This window comes from Rhineura floridana, chromosome 6 (assembly GCF_030035675.1).
Source record: "Rhineura floridana isolate rRhiFlo1 chromosome 6, rRhiFlo1.hap2, whole genome shotgun sequence".
NCBI classification, from domain to species: Eukaryota; Metazoa; Chordata; class Lepidosauria; order Squamata; family Rhineuridae; genus Rhineura; species Rhineura floridana.
The window spans coordinates 93,640,535-93,660,615 of NC_084485.1; the positions used below are offsets into that span (position 1 = coordinate 93,640,535).

General features: G+C 39.7%; 1 protein-coding gene and 1 long non-coding RNA gene across 3 annotated transcripts in view; one reads left to right on the top strand and one right to left on the bottom strand.

Moving 5' to 3' along the window:
• The first annotated feature begins 377 nt into the window (after positions 1-377).
• TCEANC2 (transcription elongation factor A N-terminal and central domain containing 2) lies at positions 378-16,583 on the top strand. Of its 2 annotated transcripts, none has more exons than XM_061633060.1 (5): positions 378-523; positions 1,448-1,558; positions 3,134-3,275; positions 3,779-3,972; positions 10,943-16,583. In XM_061633060.1, the coding sequence occupies exons 2-5, from the start codon at positions 1,457-1,459 to the stop codon at positions 11,129-11,131; spliced, it is 627 nt and encodes a 208-aa protein (XP_061489044.1). In that variant the 5' UTR covers positions 378-523; positions 1,448-1,456; the 3' UTR covers positions 11,132-16,583. The 2 variants fall into 2 exon arrangements, with proteins under 2 accessions (XP_061489044.1, XP_061489045.1); XM_061633061.1 differs by having other exon boundaries at positions 522-585.
• Positions 15,973-20,081, bottom strand: part of LOC133387720 (uncharacterized) — a 43,233-nt gene continuing 39,124 nt past the window's right edge. Inside the window, exon 4 of the long non-coding RNA XR_009763543.1 lies at positions 15,973-16,334. This is a non-coding gene — a long non-coding RNA (uncharacterized LOC133387720). The remainder of the gene's footprint in view (positions 16,335-20,081) is intronic.

Below are 20,081 nucleotides of genomic sequence, written 5' to 3' on the forward strand. Positions count from 1 at the left end.
CAACCACTCACACCAAACATGTGGATAATGGACTGTTTCTAGAGCAGAATTATTTCTAGAGCACTCTTAAAACATTTTCCACGTGGTATAAACTCTGAGAGAAAGAGTTTCTAGATGATTGGTACCTAATCACGGCTACGCTAAAAATCTCAAATTCTCCATTGTTTCCTATGGGTAACTCTTCTTTTCGTCCGTGGGGTGTGGGGAAAGAGTTCTAAAGAAACCTGACAGGTTCTATGTCTATGATGGAGTGTGTTGTGTTACTTAGGTTGCAATCCTAACCCCATTTATATGGGAGTAAGCCCCAATTGATTCAATAGGATTTCTGAGTGGACATGATTAGGATTGCCCTATCATAATTTATCTCTATGATTAATTTTGTGGGAGGCTGTTGAAAAAGATGTCGTGAGAGTACACGAGGTTCGCGCCCCAAGACCTGCCGGGAAATGTAGTTCGAGAGAACAAGAAGTACCGGAAGCTAATAGGCAGCCGGGAATCATCGGGCAAATGCTGGTACTTCAAGGTGAGTTCTTCTCCCATTGTCTCGATGTAAGAGGGCTGCCCTGACCTCAGCTGTTTCACACGGTAGTCTCTTCACTAAGCTCATTCATTATTCTTCCCCAGCTCCCAAATTAGCACTCTGACAAGGGTTATAATCACGTCCGACTCCTGGGGTTAGGATTTAAGCGTCTTTAACAGGCAGTGTTTCAACAGGTGGAGCCCATCCCCACCGTTTACATATTTATGCTTAACAAAAACTACACCGCTTAGATTTCTGCCTGTTAAAGGCATTGAACTGTAAAGCTGTCCAGAGAAGATGATGGTAGCCCCCTTAACTCTGCATACCCACCCCGATATACTGTTTTTCAGGGCATCACAGTCTTTCTGCCTGCCCTTTTAACTCATTAGCATTGGTCACTTTGAGCAACAAGCCCATATCCTGAATGTTCTGTATCATTTCCCTTTTGTTTGCTCAGCCCTGCAGTACAAAGTAACAATAAAGAACTAACTACCTCTTACCCTGGGTGATAACAGGATGCCATCTCAAATCTGCGCTTTGGGAATGAATATCCAAATTGGAAAGTATGACTCCAAACAGGCCTCTCTTTGGAGGGTATTAACTGCTGGTCTTTGTTTCTTCTGATAATTTCTGGTGCCCAACTTTCATTTATGTCTTCTGCAGTAACACATTTTTAACCCAGATGCTGTGATTTTATACTAAGCTGCCAGATACAGATCATAAAGGCCTCTTCCTCCACCAGGCCTTTTCTGCCTCCTTTGTTATTTTCAGATTAATGAGCACTATGCTGTATTAGTTATAATTGTAAGATCAGTATCAACCCCAGGTTTTTTTACTGAAGAAGGTAGTTATGTAGCATGCTTATTCCTCCCTACTTTGACACAGATTTGTCTTTTTACTATAATCAGTGGATTCTGTCTGTTTAAGGATTGCATCATGGATAAGTTTGTTACACGAAGACCCAGAACTGAACGACGCTCGAAGAAGAAAGATTCTGGGGAAAAGGTTTTCAAGCAAGCTACTATAGAGTCTCTGAAGGTAGACTACTGAATTATATATCCCCAATTATAGTAACTTCATTAAAGAACCAGTGGAATATTTTATGGTTATTCTTTTATTTCAGATAACTGTAGTTTCAAGGGTACAAATAGCAAGCAGAAGCTATTTTCAGAGGTATGAAGGTAGAAAATCCAGGATGGCAATCAGTGCTTGTAGGGTGGGGCAGGGGAGGCATTACAAAGGAAGGAGAGTCCCTTCACCATTGTTAAACTTTCTTAATTAACCTGTTGCACTGTAAACTATTAAGGTTTCCTCAAGTAGTCAGAAGTGTATCTTAGATACTATGGATTGGACCTAGAGAAACACTGGGGGAAGGGACTGGATGGAAGGTGACTTTCCTGCCTATTCTTTCCCCCCACAGTTTCTCCAACAGCCTCTCCAGGGGGCTCTTCTGAATGGGATTCGCTGTGGCACGTGGGGTTAAGGAGTAGGGAGAGAATTGTCAGCAGCTAGGTAGAGGCACTTTCCATGCATGGGAGCTCTGCCTGATTTTTCAGCAATCTCACCCATTTAATTTAGCCTTCTATGCCACAATGTATCTCATTCAACAGGGTCCCCCAACCTTAAGGAGAAGTTTGGAGGGGATGCTGTGGTGGGAAGGATCCAATGCTATGTCTGGGGTTTACAAACCATTAATGCTAGAGAGGTCTTAAAATGGTAGTTCCAAAGCTTCAGTGCTCTGAATATTCACTTTACTTTGACAAGCTTAATTTCTTTGCCACTTGATCAAAGTTTTGTGCACATGAGTGACTTTGGGAAGGCTCACAGAGGATTGGAACACTAGGTTTGGGAGTCCTTAGTACAGGAGTGGGGAGCCTGTTGACTTCCAGATATTGCTGGACCAGAACTTATGTTATCTCAGAGATATTGGCCATGCTTTCTGGGACTGATGAGAGTTAAGAGTCCCAACAGAGGCTAGAAGGCCCCATGTTCCCCTCTACTGGTTTAAGGAGTGGATCCAAAGTGGAGAAGAAACTTCAAGAAATTGATATGAGGAACAGTAAAGATTTATCATGAAGAGAGTAGCATTGGTGAAGTAAAGAGTTCGCTCACAGGGAGAACCAAGCTATGAGGTGTCTGTAATTGCTGAGGTTCTTGGCATACTGAAGTTTGGAGTGAAGAACGTGGATGGTGGGTTGTGGCTTGAAAAAATTATTTGACACTTACTAAGCATTTGCAGTGGAAGAGAGACCTTGGATTGGGAGGAAGTGAAAAATAAGAGCTGGGGTAGTGGACAAGACTGTGGGGTGTTCTTGTGTTTTTACAAAAAATCCCTGCTCAAAACACTTCAGAATAGTAAGTGGTTTGAAGATGGCAGTCTAATGAGTTTATTTTGCTTTCTAGATCTCTTTCATTTGCTTCACATCAGGGACTTGCTGTGACACAAGTATTCATCTGTTTGGATTACCCAGGTTTTTTGCACTTAGTCTACCTGTCATCTTTAATAATTCATAGGCTAATAACCATATTAGCTGACACAGAACACAATACATTTATCTGTAGTAAGTTATATGCGGTTCTGTCTGTCTCCTAATGATGATTCTCCTTTTGTAGAGAGTTGTAGTTGTAGAAGATATAAAAAGATGGAAATCTGTGCTAGAGCTTTCAGTTCAGCCTAAGGAGAATCTAATTGAAGCCTTAATGGAATTAAGGAAGAAAATACCTTCCAAGGAAGTTTTACTTTCTACAAAAATAGGTAACATTTTTTTTAAAAAAAAAATCCATTGGAAATACATATTGTTAGTTTGAATAAACTGAGACGTATCAGATGTGTTTGTCTTAAATATTCCGCATTTTGACATTATTTTTAGGCCTTCTGTTCTTTTCCTCCATTGAACTTATGTTAGCAAATCTTAGTTGGTATTTATACTCCTTGTACTAACCAAAGTTACCCAGTCATCTTACAGTATGCTTAAATAGTCAAGAACTACTAGAGAGGCACAAAGGTGTCTGCAGATGTTACAGCTGCTGCTGTGCTGTTGAATCTCTGGGCCATAGTAGGTTTCAGGGGAAATAACCCTGGCCGAGAAATGGGTGCCAAGTGTTAATTCCTCATAGGGTTGGGTTTTCTCACCCAGGGTACTGGCTCCAAGTGTTTGTATGCCTTAGTTTTTAGGAGTTCCATTCAATATTGCCATGTACTAATATGTTATGTATTGATATGTACTAAGAATCTGTGTTTCTTTCATTTTCTGCAAGGTCATACTGTGAACAAGATGCGCAAGCATACAGATGAGGATGTGGCCGCTCTTGCCAAAGAAGTGTATACTGAATGGCGAACATTCATCAAAGACCATTCAAATAGACCCTCAATAGAAGTGAGGAGTGATCCCAAAACAGAGAACCTTAGACAGAATGCACGGAAGCTACTTGCTGAAGTCCTGGAGGTGGAGGTAGAGTGGTTTTATTGTTAAATCGTTTGAAAATGGCTTTGGATGAAAAACATTTTGTTTGCAAAATGGAGTTGTTCTATTACTAATTTAGGTCAGCTGCCAGGAATTCAAAATGGAAAATGGCTGATTTTAGTAAAGACAGCCATAAAGTTTAAAGCTCAGCAGCAGTTTATAGTGGGTGTGAGCCTGGCTTTGCAATTTGCATGATGTACACATATCAACAAACTGAATGCTTTGTAACTTAAATTATATTTTAAAAATACTTTAAAAAATAAGGGGAAGAATATGTAAACCTTAAAAAATTGTTTAGCCTCTGAAACATGAGGATTTTTTTTGTCTATACAGCAGATTTCTTGCTCCTCGCATAGAATCATAGTGATGGAAGAGACCTGAAAGTTCAATGAGTCCAACCCTCTGCTGCTGCTGCAGGAAATCTGCTACATGGAATCATATAATCTCCTTATGTTTCAGCACACTTAAAACTGTCCTTCTTTTAAAAAAAAAAAGTTTTTTAGCCCTATAGTTACTGTATCTAGATATTATTATTCTTATATATTTTCCCCCAAATTTTTAAAGTTAGAAAGCTGCTTTCGGGGTTATGTGTGCTGATTTGTATCATAGGTAGTATCCAATCAGCATTATCTATAGCTAGCTTTTCCTCAATGAAACAGAACCCTCCTCAAAATCAACAAAGCAGGGTCCTTTTCCCTCTGCCCCAAGCAGCGTGCTTCCAGCCCCCCCCCCAAAAAAAATTACATCTGTCTTCACATTTTGGTGGAGAAGGAAGGTAACAGTATAAAGTCTAAATAAATATACCTTATAAAATGCTTTTGGGGTATGGGCAAATTTATTTCAAGTTGGTGAAGTTATTAGGATTGGGGGGGTTCTATAAGGACTCTTGTGCCTTTGATAGTTTTGTGATGTACAATTGCAGTAATGGTGGGAAGCTGCTTCTGTTGAACAGCTCTATTATTCAGCTGTTAAAGACACTACACTCTTTGTTCTTCTGCATTTTGCCTCAGCACCAAAGGCAGAGAGAAGAGAAACAAGAGGAGGGAAGTATTGGAGATATTAGAGGGAGAGGAGAAGACTCCTAGAGTCTATGTAGATGAGTAAAGTGACTGTGTGTGAGAAAACGCAGTTGTACCATATATGTAAACATTGTGAGAAATTACATGGAAATGCATCTTTTGACCTTATAGAATGGACAGACCTTTCTGCAGGTAGATACAAATGTACAGTCAAATTCCATGACTCAAAACCACTGTTAGGAATTTTCACTGTCGTTTCCCCCCAACTACATTCTTTGTTTGAAATGAGGAGGGTATAGAAATGCTATGAGGAAATGGAACTGCAATCATAATAACAATTTCTGTAAAACTTTTATATCCTTCTCTCCAATTCTCTAAACTTGGAGGTAGCTCTCAAAGGTTTTTACAAACAATATCAAATAAAACAAGACAATATATAAAATCATCAGAAACAAGGAAAGTGTGAGAGAAAGATAAAACCAGCAGAATCAGTAAACTTAGCAGTTAGAACTAGATTCAGTGACATGCTAAAAGGGCTGGGCAAATTAAAAGGTCTTTGGCTGGTTCTGGAAAAGACACTTTGTGCCCAGGCACTATAACTTAGAAAGCCCCCTCCTGGTGTTACCTGCCTACCTGCAGAAGGTAGGGGAACTAGGAGAGGGCATCTGATTATGATTGTAAAGTTGAGCAGGATCATGTGGTAAAAGGTGATCCTTTAGACAGCAAGGACACAAGCCGTTTAGAGCTTTAAATTTAAGCATTAGCATTTGGAATTATGCTTGTGTAACATCACATAAAGGATTTCCAGCATGAATTAAATGACGTGCAAGGTCCATATAGCACACCTCTATTGGGGTGCATTCAGGGGCCTGGATCCATGCTTATTAGAAGCCATTTTACTGATTGTAAATACTGATTGTATTGTTAAATAGAGCCAATATGTTAAGCTTTCTTGCAGCTTACTGATGTTGCTAAGCTGTGAAATGCAGGTTCATTTCACAGCATGGGAACATCAGGATAGCAAACAGTACAGAACTATAGGTGTCTTATCAGTAATGTTTTGGCTACAGCAGTGAGATCATGGGAACTGGGAACAGAATAGTAAATAACTAGAGAGTATTTTCCTGATGTAGCAACACCACCTCTTGGTCACTTAAGGCACAAGACTAGAGGTCACTCATAAAGGGCATGTACAGAACATAGGGGATTCTGACATCAGACTATGTCTATGTGTGCCTAAGGAGCACAGTCTATCCATACCTCTGTTACAGATGTCCTAACAGCAATAAAGGGCTGTAATTGTCTGTGGTTTCTTAACTCTGTCTTTAATAAATATTTTGTTAGAACCTATCGATGTCTTAAATTGCCTTGTCAGTATCAAATATGAATCCCTGCCCAGGAGTAGCTGGCCTGTGCGGTCACAGCTTGGAAACAGTTCAACAGCCCCTGTGGTTGTCTTAAGAGTTAATGAGATGTATTTTCACAGCTAGTCCCATTATGTTCAAAACACAGCTGCTAGAGTACTAGCTAAGCGTCTTCAGAATCTGCACGTACAATGCTTTGCAGTAGTGTAATGGGCATGGATAAGTCTAGAGATGATCAGCAGGTGCCTCCACATCTACAACTTATGCTCCAGGCTCAGGGGAGCAAAAGGTTTGATGGACTTGCTCTATTGAAGGATGTTCAAAACATATTTTTCGTGGCCACCATGTAAATCAAATTTATGTATCATCCTAAGGAAGGAAAGTTTGGAAATGGATTGTTCTTAATGGCTGATCGATTGTGATGTCAGCCTGCAAGCAGAAGGGACTTCTCCTTGTGCAAGCAGAAGGGACTTGCCCTTCTCCTTCTTCCCCTTGCAACCCTCATGGGTTTGGGCTCTGGAGCAAATTTTGGATGCGTGTAGGGAGCTGCAGGGGTAAGAGAGGCAGGGAAAGTCCTGTGGTGTGAGTAGATGCCTGCTTCTACAATGTTGGATATCACCCAGTATTTTTATGCATTAAATCTATGCTAAAGCCCTGTGGATGTTCTGTATTTCAGGCGAACTTTATATTTGTAATTAAGTATTTATAAATCAAAGTTTATCATGAGAACCTACAGAGATGGTCAGTAGTGTACAAAGTGGTGGTAAATATTCGATCCCTGTGGTATTCTTAAGTAACGAACACAACAAGAATTCTCTCTAAGCTTTAATGATTAGTTTGCGTGCTATATTAAACTCAATAATTATCCATTTAATGTATTCATTAATTATCCCTTAAATGGCACGTCAAGGCCCTTAGGAATTGCAGTGCAAAATTTAGAAGCAGTGTTTACAGTCCTTGTCAACTCTGGTCAGAAAATCATGAACCATTTCTGCCAAAGAGCTAATTTCAGGTCCTGAAGCTGGACTGCCCAGCTTCAGTTACTAGGTAGACTGCTGAGTTTGACCCATCAACTCTGCCATATTACCCTTCAGACACATGCTTTATGTTGCTGATCTGGAACAGTAGTTAATTGGGAGCAGTTTTAATTGGGAGAGTGTCCTGGCTCATAGTTGTTCACATGCAGCAGTACGCATTCACAAGATGCTTTCTGCTTTTGTCAAAAGGTTGGGTATACATATTCAGGGCCACCTTATTTCAACCTTGTGTAAATATCAATATCAGATGTGGGGAACCTCAACCTCTGGTCCTTCAGATGTTGTTGATGCCCCCCAGGTTGGCAAGGCTCATTTAACATCGACATGAAATCGAGCCCACAATGTCATTCATCCAGTTCTTTGGAATGCCCTGGCAACAGATTCAGCAAGCGCCTTCTATTTTAACTTTTAAATGCTGGTTGAGAACCTTTCTGTTCCACAAGGCTTATGCAGGCAGTTAAGAAGTTTTGTGGGTTTTTTGCAATAGCTGACCTTTGTTTTTACTATATTTTTAATGGTTTTTATTGTAAGGATTTTGTTATTGTTTTTACTTGTTGTAAACCCCTTTATGTTTTTAAATGAAATAGTGGTATACAAATATTTATACAACTTCCATCAGCCTCAGCAAGCATAGCTAATAGCCAGTTGTAGGTCAGCAACATAATGGAAGTTGTAGTTCAGCAACAGGATGGGAATCGTAGTCCAGCAACATCTGAAGGACCAGAGGTTCCACACACCTGATCAATATGCTGCCTTTTCCCAGGTTTTTTCCATCCATTGCTGTTCCTGCATCTGGCTGGTGACTACTGCCACCGTTCCTCATTCTAGTGTTACTGTATATGTGCAGATGGTAAAAGATGGCTACTGAATGTACACAAACAAACTTTTTTTTTACAAATGCACTTATATGCAGAATAAGATGATGGAATAATCAACAAGCCAGCAACCCCATAGTGACATAGCAAGCAGACAGGAGAAATAACAGTGACCCCTACTATCTCCCTCCTACCTGTGCTCTTGGTGACTGCCTAAATTGTGAAATGGATTCTATAAAGGAGAATTATCTGCTAACCAGTTGTTTGTTTTATTCTTCTGTTTTAATTCTGTAATCATAATTTTATATTATTATTGTAAGGGTTTTTTTAACTGAAGGGCTAGGTAGAAATTCACTAAACACATATCCAGCCTTTTGCTGCAGTGTACAAATGGGGGGAAATGTGTGTGCAAGAGAGCATCTTGACTGATCTCCATGGGCTTGTGAGGTAATTGAGATTGTGCCTACACCCTTATCACAAAAACTACTTGGGTGTCTGTGGTAAATTATGAATATCTACAAAATCAGCTGTAATTTTTTTTTAAAAAGGAATAAAACTTTAAAAATGCAGCATGGAGTGTGCCAAAATGGCTAGGATGAGTAAGTAAACATTACCCCTTTTTAAGAAGGTCCCAATATTCATAAAGGAATCTTAAGTGCTTATCCAGATAAGATATATAATGCAAACCATTTGCAGTATTTTCTAGGAATAAATTGGGTGAAAGTCAGTCTATATTTAATCCTGGGGAATACTATACCTGTTGAGCTTCTGCCTACTAGCAAGTTGCTGTTGGCAAAGAATCCCTGTCAGGAAAAAAAGTGGCATCCTTTCTCATGCTAGGAGCTGCACAGACTTCAAAGGCCAGGGTGGTAATAGTTCAAAACATAGGGGATCTCCCTCTGTTGAACTCTTTCAGGCTATCCCCCAGCAATGTTAGATTTAGTGATTATGATCACTGACAAAGCACAAGAACATTTGTTTGTTTATTAAATTTATATCCCACCCATCCTCCCAAAGGTGCCGGGGGCGACAAACACATTAGTGATAAATCAATACAGTAAAAACAAGTATAATATATATGCAGATAAAGATCTCTACCTAAAAGGCTTATGGAAAGAAGGTCTTCAGTAGGTGCTGAAATACAATAGAGACTGTGCCTGCCTGTAGTTTATTTAACTGGAGAGAATTCCAAAGGGTAGATGCCACCACATTAAAGGGCTGATCCCTGTATCATACGGAACAGACGTTCTGAGTGGTATCTTCAAGAGGCCCTCTCCTGGAGAACTCAGTGATAAGTCGGGTAGAAGAAAGTGTGAGATGATCTTTAGGTGTCCTGATCCCAAACTGTATAGGGCTTTGTACAACAGAACCAGCACCATGAATTTAGCATGGTACCTAATTGGTAGCCAATGCCATTGTTTTCTAAAAGAAACTCAAGGACAGTGAAAATTCTTATTTAATGAGCTTTTAGACCACATTTTGGCAAAAATGCCTCTCAAAGCAGTTTACAACTGTATACAGTAAAAATCCATAAAATGTAACAATATCATTAAGACTTAAAAATGTCCGGCTCCATCCAAAGTATTCATGTCAACATTCCATATATGAAAACCTCCCCCAAAAGCCACCATAAAAAAGTTTTTAAGGCCAGTTTAAAATGAACAAAGGATGGGGCTTGTCTGATCTCACTTGGAATCTAATTCCATAATGGGGAGAGCACTGCTGAGAAGGCCCTGTTCTGTGTACCCAGCTAGTATAGTAGCAACCATCCATCTTTGAATTTTTCCTACAAGAACCATTGTTACCAACAAAGAAGCACTGTATGCATTATTATGAACCACCAGAGGTGAGCTATGAGTAAAATAAGATAAGAAAGAGCTAGAATTAAAAGATATATGAAAGAACTGGTGTAGAGAGATTTGGGCAATGCATTTTAGATCCACAATCCTGCAATGATCAGTGAACTTATGAAGTATGAGCAGGATCAGTGATTTCAGTGGAATACTAACAGCATAATTCAGGTATAAGACTCAAGGAAAAATAAGTGGTTATAAACACAGCAGAGGTGAACATAAGTATGAAGATAGTAATAGTTGAACATTCTGGATTGTCCCAGTTTAGAATTCCTTGGCACTAATGGCTAAAAGAGAAATAAACCTTTTTTTGGGTAGGCAATATTTGCTTTTCATTTATTTCTGTATAATTTATTTAGATGTCTCAGCTGTGCCAAATTACATAGCTTGGCACATGTTGAAGCAATAACTTCATAATTAACATTCAGCAAATCCCTTTCTGTTTTCTTAATTACACCTCCTTACACTTGCTCACAGAGCCTACATTTCCCTTTACAGCCCTGCCAGTCAGTCCTGCCAAGTATTTAGAGCATCTAGGTTTTGGTTTTGGAGCTGAGTTTGAAATGCTATCAAAAGTGTCTTGTATTACTGAATGTTATTGGAGGCAGTACTACATTGTTCGTAATTGCACTTGAACCTGATACCCCAGGTTGGCTGTAGATTAGTTTCCTATTGGGCTGGCAAAAAGTGACTGACCACACTGCCTTGTTCTTTAATTGCTGGAGTGAAATTAATTTGTTCTTCCTGTTTTACTTGTGATGTGAAGTGGATTTTTTTTAATTTGAGCTGATTAAGAAACCAGCCTCCACTCTCATACAGTTAGTCTCCTTATTAAACATAAGGATCTCATTTCTTACTTTCTGTTTTCAGATTGGTCACCCGCTGGTGGAAAATATTGAGCGAGAAGCTTTTCATCTCTCTTCCCGTCTCATTAACGCACCCTACCGCAGGACGGTACGGTTACTCATATTTGCTTTAAAGCACAAGCCTGAAATGCGAACACAAGTGCAAAGTGGTGTGCTGTCACCTAGCACACTTGTGCAAAGCTACAAAAAGTGACTCAAACGCCTATTGCAGAATGAGTGCAGGGGGTTGGCGTAACTGGATCATATAACAATAGAGGGAATCACTTCTGCTTCTTGGATTAATATTAATGAATATATTAACCATGTATTGGTTCAGTACTATCAGAGAAACACAAATATTTCAGGATGTCCATTTGATGCTAAGTCTTCATTTGATGCAAATGGGTGGTTAGCCATTTGCAGTAAAGAGGAATGGGAAGGGGAATTCTCTACTTTACCTTTAAGCAGCCTGGAAAGTAACTGGTCTTAGTGATACTCTGCTCCGTAAAGTGCGAGGCACAAACCTGTGTGGGCTTCATCACAGGGAGCAAAGGAGTATGCTTAAAAGAAACTGGTTACCAAATGTAATAACTGAAAGCTCAATCTATCCTCTAGGATCAAATTGCCTCTCTAACACACTTGACCTACAATTATCTGCTCATATCTAACTAGCTAAAGCTAGGATAGAGGAACCTGTGGCCCTCTAGATGATGTTGGACTACAACTCCTATCATCCCCAGCCAGCATATTCAATGACCAGGGTTGATGGGAGTTGTAGTCCAACAACATCTGGAGGGCCACAAGATCCTCAGCCCTGCTCTGAAGAATTATATTCTGCAGTGCCTTTTAATAACTGAGTTTACAGTAAGGAGGAGTTTATATTTGATGCAATTAACCAACAACACCAGCAATGTTCCTCAGTGGTATAGGTGAGGTTCTACATCTACAGTTCCATAGGATCCTGATGCCTAGATGATCTGGAATGGCAAGTGGTCTCATGTCTATGCACTATTATGGGCGGGTATGGAAAAAGGCTGCTCTTTAGCCCATCCATTCATCAAAATAGTTCTGCTATATATCAACATTTTCAAATCATCTACCTAAATATGTCCTGAACACTCTTACCTTGTAGTAACCTTCCTACATATTACAGTACTTTAATTTACTCTAAAATACCACTATCTCATCCTCATGGGCTGGTTTTTTAAACCAAAGCAACTTTTTTCCTCCATACTGATACAAACAAGAACTGCAATAAGATTTTGAAGTATACAGTAGTTTGCTAGGGAAAAATAGCCTTTCAGAAGACGTTGGGTGACATTCAATGCTGCAGAAGAGGATTCCACCTTCATCTCCTTCCCCCCTGAAGCTACCTGCCCCAAAATCTGTTCTGGGGAATCCCCCAATCCTTTGGAGCAGATTTTGTAGGTGCTTGGGGGGCTATAGGCAATCCAATTCCACAAATTCATTGTGCTTGTGCATGAACAAATTGAATACATCCCATTGGTTTTTAAACTAAAAACAAAAGAACAGGACAAGTATGAGTTGTTGAAAAGTTTTAACACAGTTCAAAAGAGCTTCATCTAAGTCTCCTGTTGTAACACACATAACATGCTGTGTGTGGTCAAGACAGCATGGATTTTAAAAATAAACAGTAGCTAGACTTTGAACATGAGCCTACTAACTGCAGTTGCCATAGTGGAGAATAGAAGAGGAATCAATGCAGGACCAGCTAAAAGTAAGTGGGAAGCTGGCAAGTGGGAATTAAGACTTTTAAGTATATATTTACATTTAAAGTGTGTTTATACACATAATTCTATGGGTTTTTTTTAAAGCAGAGTGTTTTCATATTAATCAGGACATGGTCAAAATGGAATTCTGCTAGGACTTCCCATTAAGGTTCTAGCCTAGCTTCTATCAAATGCTGTGCCAGGAAGACTGGATGCCTGGAAATGCCTGACTAAGGGACAGTGGGAGTTAAATTCAACAGTTGTTTTCATAGTCCATGTATGGACCAGTTGGAGGAAAGTTGTGAGCACAGTGCAATAAAACTGGTATGGAAACAAGTGTGAAGTAAGGCATGAACCCTAAGATGTTCTTGCAGTACATTTTTTAAAAAAATACAAACCACTTCTATGTCTGTTCCTCAGCTGGTGATCTGCAGACTATTATCAGGCTTGCTGAGCTTGTCCTTACGGCTTTCTCCATCTACTACTGCCTCTGTTCATAGTGGCTGTCGTTACATTTCCTTACGATACTATGCTATGCTATGATCAGGACTAAAGGGCTGTCTCCGGCCATAAGCAGTAAGTGCATGGAACAGAATAACCCCAGGGGTGGCAGAGCTGGAGGTGTTCTACCCCAAGACACAATATGAGAAACGCTGGTTTGAAAAAGGAAGAATATGCTAATTCATCTTCATTTTATGGCCTCTGTCATCTAGGCTTCAGCCTATGAATGTGAAGCTTTGTCTGTTGCAATGGTCTTGATGAGTATTCCCTTTGTACCATAAATTCTGAAGCTGTTTCTTCATTCTAACAAGACACAGTCTATGGGACAAACTCCGTAGCTTTCCATTAGCTTCCAGCAAACTCCAGCATTTGGTAGCCTGGTGGAAATGATCTCATCACAGCAGCAGTTTCTTACCTTCCCTCCTCTCCAGGCATATTAACCCTTGCAGTACCTTGCTTACATAAGACAATTCCCTTGGCTCACGATAAAGAACATCCCTTAGCAACTTACCTGGTCTCCAGTCCACTAGGAATTACTCCAACTCACTGCAAGCCTATTAACTTTCATGCTGTTAGGCCTTTGCCTTTGACATGGTAAGCATGATCTGAGCTCAATTACCCTTTGTATAGGTATGTGCTGTTTGATGGCATACTTTACCGAGCTGTTACGTTGGTATCCAGAGATCCTACTTTTTTCTTTAAACATACCATAGCCACCTTTTCCTATATGGTGGTTACTGCTGTCTAGATCTTTTTCACATCTCAGTTTCCCTCCAACTTGTTGGAGGAAGCAGGGCTCTCACTTTGTCTCCTACATGGGGAAAGGATGGGCAAACGAGGATTTAGGAGGGAGCAGAACAAGAGAAACTCTGCATCCTTTTTCTTCAGTTAAAAGAGACAGGCAGGCTCTCTGGATTGTGACCTGGCAAACCTAAGCAGCTTGCCATCTGTTACACCAATAAAGCCCACTTTGAGCCTAATCAGATGCACATTTACTCAGATGCAAGTCCTACCAAGTTCAATGGGACTTACTCCTATATGACTGTAAGGATTACAGAGTTAATTGGTTCTCTTACATGCAAAATCTGTAAAGCAGAGAGAGTACTGGTCAGTGTATATTTAAATGTGTATACAATTATACTTGGAAACTCTTTTGCTCATGTATGCAACACAACTTCTTGACTGAAGCTGATTATATCTTTTCCAATCTGGGTCCAGAAACAACCTTGATGGATGACCTATAGATAAGTGTGTCCCTGTTCATTCTGCTGGACCTCTCAGTGGCTTTTGATACCATCAGCCTTGATACCCTTCTGGGATGCTTGTGTGGCACAGAGACCATTTTGCGTTGGTTCTGTCTGTAGCTGGCTGAATTCTCCTAGCAGATGGTGCTGGGGATTATTGCTTGGTTCCCTGGACATTGTTTTATGGGGTGACTCAGGCTTTTTAAAATCATATTTGCTCTTTAACATCTATATCAGATGTGGGGAACCTTTGGTCCTCCAGATGTTGCTGAACTAAAATTGCCATCAGCCCCATCAAGCTTATGACCAGGGATGACGGGAGTTGTAGTTCAGCAACATCTGGAGGACCAAAGGTTCCCCACATCTGATCTTCATGAAACCGCTTAGGTCGTTTTGAATTAGATCACATCACTAAGCTGATGATACACAGTTCTACCTTTCTTTGCCAACTAATGCTAAGGAGCTAGTGGAAGTCTTGAACAGTTGCCAGGATGCTGTGATGGGCTGAATGGGGGTCAGCAGGCTAAGGCTTAATTTGGACAAGATAGATTCTTATGATCAGCAGACAAACTAATTTGGGTTTGAGAATATCAACTGTATTGGTCTATGGCAGCCTTTCCCAACCAGTGTGCCTCCAGATGTTGTTGGACCACAACTCCCATCTTTCCTGACCATTGGCAATGCTGGCTGAGGCTGATGGGAGTTGTGGTCCAAAAACATCTGGAGGCACACTGGTTGGGAAAGGCTGGTCTATGGTTTGTTTCTGGGCTCAGCTCAAGATGCAGGTGCTGCTTACATATCAAGCTCTTAAACAGCTTGGGGCCAGATCATCTGGAAGATTGCCTGTTCCCATATAAATCTGCCTGTAGATGACAATCCTGTTTTGAGGCCCTGCTGTATGTCCCATCACCTAAAGAAGGAATGGAGAACCATGTTCAGCTTGAGGACTGCATTCCCTTTTGAGGGCCATATGCCTGTAGTGGACAAGGCTGGAGGCAAAAGTGGGCAGAACAATAAATGTGAATGTTACCTTTTGTAAAGTAGGCTTGTTTGTATACACAGTCACACAACCTCTTTATTCTCTATCCAGGCAAGCAAGAAGCATTGTCAGTTCAAGAACACATTCCTGCCAGTCCCCCCAAAAAACCATGATGCAATGCAAGGCTTTGGGGAGTCCAAAGGGCTAGATAAGCCACATTTGGCCTCTAGGCTGAGATTCCCTACCCCTAACCTAAAGTCGTACAGTTGGTGGGAATGTGGTGGAGGGCCTTTTCTGTGGCACCTGCTAACCACAGAATTCCTTCCCAAGCGAGATTAGACTGAACCAATCTCTGCTAATTTTTGGGCTGGCAATAAAAAAAGGTTTTGTTGAGCAGTTTTAGTATGTGATGGTTTGTTTTTGCTATGATGTTTTCTGCTGTGTTCTTAATCTGATTATTGTTTAAAATTGGTTTTAATGTTTTTGTTTTTGTACATAATATTGTAATAATATTGGGGGCCATTGTTAGGGCCAAAAGGTTGTTTATAAATGTTTTTATAAATAAAAAACAAAACTTCAGCTTTTAGCTTACCAGAAGCAAATATTTTAGTTTGAGCCTTTTAATAAACTGAGGACAAGGAGGGTCATGTATTCCTTACAATAATTCTGTGTCACAAACACTATCTCATAATTTAATTAGCTACATTTCCATACTGTAAATCTGGAACCTACAAAATTGTTTATTTTAAATATAGGTGACATTTAATTTAAGGTAAAATTGCCCTTAAGATGATGGAATCTGGAGCAAATATTACAACTAAATCAAAAGCCACTGAAAACAGTTTTACTATTATATAACCCAATTTGAAGTATGTTGGCAGGTTCAGCATGGTTGTAATAAATATCAATCAAAGAGGATGTTTCCAGTATATCCAGGGAGTAATTCTTCAGGAAATGTTGTATCTTTGAAAAGTAAAAATAGATGCAATGTCTAAATTCAGATCCTGACACAAGAACAGTATAACCCAGAATGTAGAGCATCATATCTACAAACTACAGAAAGAGAGTGTCCTTAAGAACATTCTATCAGAGAATCTTTTAACACAATTTTGCAGTGTTTTGAAACGGGGTCAATTGAAATCAATGGGAACAAAAGTGGATTTTCTAATGCTTCCCTGTTTCACTGGAAAATAAAGGCATTTTCACTCTTGACACGGAAAATTATTTATTTATACTTTTCCCACACCAGTAATGTGGGTGTAAACTCTGCACTGGCTGGCATATACATTTGATTTCAAAATAACTCTCTTCTACTTGCTTTTCCAAAGCATGATATGAAGGTGCTTGATGCAGTTCTACAACAAACTCTGGCCCTGTACTCTGCCTGTATGGAATATCCTTCCTGGAAACCATATGTAAGTTGCTCCAAGTTCTTTGGCAGAAGAATAGAGTACAAATGAAAGCAGGTAAAGTAAGTAAATAGTACGCCTGGGTGCCCACATGTGGCACACAAGAGGTTAAAAGGTTGTGTTTGACATTGGGACTGTTTTTTAAGGTTTTCAAAAAGGAAACATGAGAACAAGTATTAAAATACAATTTCACTAAAAGTCATTTCTAGCCATTCTTGAACTGGGCTGGCTCCAAAGGGTAGCAAGGTTGGGCGAATGCCCATGCCTCAAGACCACCAAAGAGCTCACTGCCATAACATTTCCACTTTCTATAGAGTATCCAAGAAGATCAGGAGCAGCCTAAGGGAATTCTTAGTTGGCACGTCCCACCTCTTCCAGGTTAAGGGGTCCCACTGAGGAAGCTGGGCCCAATGGTCTCAAAATGCTAGAATCAGCATTGTTTGTGATCTCTGTTTCCTCCAGTTATTTTTTGTTTGTTGGTTTTTTCAATTAACCAACAACACTGAATTGTATTAGCTCAACATGAAAAATGGAAATGGACTGCCTTCAAGTCAATTCCAACTTATGGCAACCCTATGAATAGGGTTATCATGGTAAGCGGTATTCAGAGGGGGTTTACTATTGCCTCTCTCTGAGGCTAGTCCTCCGCAGCTGGCATGGGCCTGCTCAGCCTGCCACAGCTGCACAAGCCAGCCCCTTTCTTGTCCGCAAGTGCCAGCTGGGGGGCAACTGGGCTCCTTGGGACTATGCAACTTGCCCGCGGCTGCACAGGTGTCAGGGCACATAACCCCTGAGTCACTCACTGTGGGGTGATCTTTAGCTGGCTCTTGACACCCAGGAGACACGAGCGGGGATTTGAACTCGCAGACTCTGGACTCCCAGCCAGGCTCTCCTCCCCACTGTGCTATACCAGCCTCAACATAGCAGACAGAATATCCAGTCATCTTTCCCCGGTTAATTCCATGTACCTGTTCAGTGCTTTAATTTCTCCTAGCCTTTGAACTTGTTGATGGCCTAACAGTAGCCCCCACTTTATTACTGTTTTTATTTCAAGTATTTATGTACTACATTTTATTTAAAAAATCATAAAGCAGTTTACAAGAAAATTAAAATTAAACAGTACAGTATGTAAAACAATAATACAGATAAAATATCTAAGATAGGTTTCCACTTTCTCACATTTCACACCCGCTAATATACCCATATCTCAATCAATCTGCACACATTCATCCATGCTTACACACACTCAGCAATTACTTTGCTTACGGCTAACAAGAAATGGCAGTGTTTGTAAAAAGCATATTTCTCTTTTAAGGAATTATATTTTGCAAATCAAAAGGTGATATGGCTAATGCAGTAGTGATTGCAAGGCTCAGCTTTTTCAAACAAGTAACTTCTAGCCATTAGGACAAAAAAAAAAAGTTAACTCTCTAGATCAGAGGTTCCCAAACTGTGGTCTCCAGGCTTCATTCAGGTGATCTGCAGCATGTCTACATAAAACATTCATACTGATTTTTTATTGTATTTTTATTACTACTTTTATTATAGTATAGTTTATTGTATTACAATCTGAATTCTATGGAATTCAAATTATAATACAATACAAGAAATAAAAGAAACAATTAAAATACAATTAAAATCATTTAGCATCTAGCACAGCTCACTGCAACTGCTACAACAGACAGAAAAATGATGTAGTGCATCATGACCATGGGCAATGTTCGAGTGAGCCGGGGGGGGGAGGTTTGGGAACCACTGCTCTAGACAGAAAGAAGCATCTGATGCTTTCAAAGGCATATAGCTAAGACCATTGCATCCTCATCTGCATTTTAGTGCAACTACTCCCACACAGCTATGTATGACTAGAAGTGGATCAGGCATTTCCCTTTGTGCTCTGTCTGTTAGGGTATGGTATTCTGCACATCCAAAGTGAAAGCCATGCCACTGCATACCACAGGAGGGTGCCCCATACAACCAAACCTGCCAACTCTGCTACAACATGAAATAGAGCTGGGCAGATAGAAACTTTTAGCGGAGCTAAGGAACATAATTCTCCTGAGCATGTAACACAGCAGGATATGGTGTGGTGATCTTCTTGAATTGTATGAAAATTTTCCTGAAATATTCACTTGGATTCACTATATGCATAGGATACTTGTTCCATTGCAGGAAATATTTTTTCCTAATATGTTAATGAATTCTACATCGTCAAGATCTTAACTGTTTGCCTTTGTGCTGTTTTCTATGGTAGGAGAAACACTCTAGTCAGTGGCTATTCGCCATGATAGCTAATCCTAAAATGGACCATACATATTCAGGGTAGTGCTTTGAGAGCTTCCTAGAGAGATCTGGTTACCCAGCCGGCAGCAGTCAGGATGCTGGATCACTGAACCTCTGTGAGAACATTCTTATGTATTGGGGGGGACACAATCCATCTGAAATTAAACACTTTTAGAAATTAATTAAAATCAATGGAAAAGTTAAGCATGTGCTTAAATCTCTCCACTGAAATTAATGGAACTTTAACAAAGTAACTTTGCTTGTATCATGCCCAACCAAATTAACCATCTTTACTTAATTTTTTTGTGTTACATTCTTAAACTTCCTGCAAAGCAATTTCTTCACGTTTCAAGCTGTCTAAAACCTTTCATCGTATGGGTAAGTAATATAAATTACACAATATCTTCTTGGAGCCTAGAGAGTGACCAACTCGCATATAAAAGTGCTTTATAATTTAAGTGAAAATTGTTTTAAAAATACTCAGTCCAAAGCAGATTTTACAAGTTTGCAGGTAGTAGTATTGTAATACACAACGCACTGAATATTTTGATTTAAAACATACAATTTGAATGTTAGATGCAAATGATGGAAGCCAAAGCAAGTTAGTCACACTTAAGTATCTTCAAAATAAATATTCTGTTCAGTTAATTTTTTTACTGTTTTAGCCATTAGCTATTACAAAAGACCAAGAAAAAGTTAAAATCAAAGCCAGGCAGTGGGCAAGTTTAAATACATTCAGACTACTATAAAGTTCACTTATGACTTGGCTAATACCAATAGCAATGTGGCATCTTTGAAATTAATGGGATTTAACTTATTGGTGACTCATCTGTCTCTGATTTTAAGTGGACTTATGTACAACTTTCAAGCAAACTCCAAGCAGCAGTAATAACAAGGTCTTGGATACAACACTGCCATGCTAGTTTATTACAATATTTTAATTACACCATTTTCTGTTGGAAGACCATTTCAAAAGAAAGAGAAGTCATAAAAATAGCATGCAATATTGATGAACAGTAGA

What these genes read in the sequence shown, in the direction of transcription:
- TCEANC2 (XM_061633060.1), top strand. Translation starts at nt 1,457, where the DNA reads ATGGATAAGTTTGTTACACGAAGACCCAGAACTGAACGACGCTCGAAG. An exon ending in TTTACTTTCTACAAAAATAG is followed by an intron (nt 3,276 to 3,778) that starts GTAACATTTTTT and finishes ATTTTCTGCAAG; the next exon opens with GTCATACTGTGAACAAGATG. An exon ending in CTGAAGTCCTGGAGGTGGAG is followed by an intron (nt 3,973 to 10,942) that starts GTAGAGTGGTTT and finishes TTCTGTTTTCAG; the next exon opens with ATTGGTCACCCGCTGGTGGA.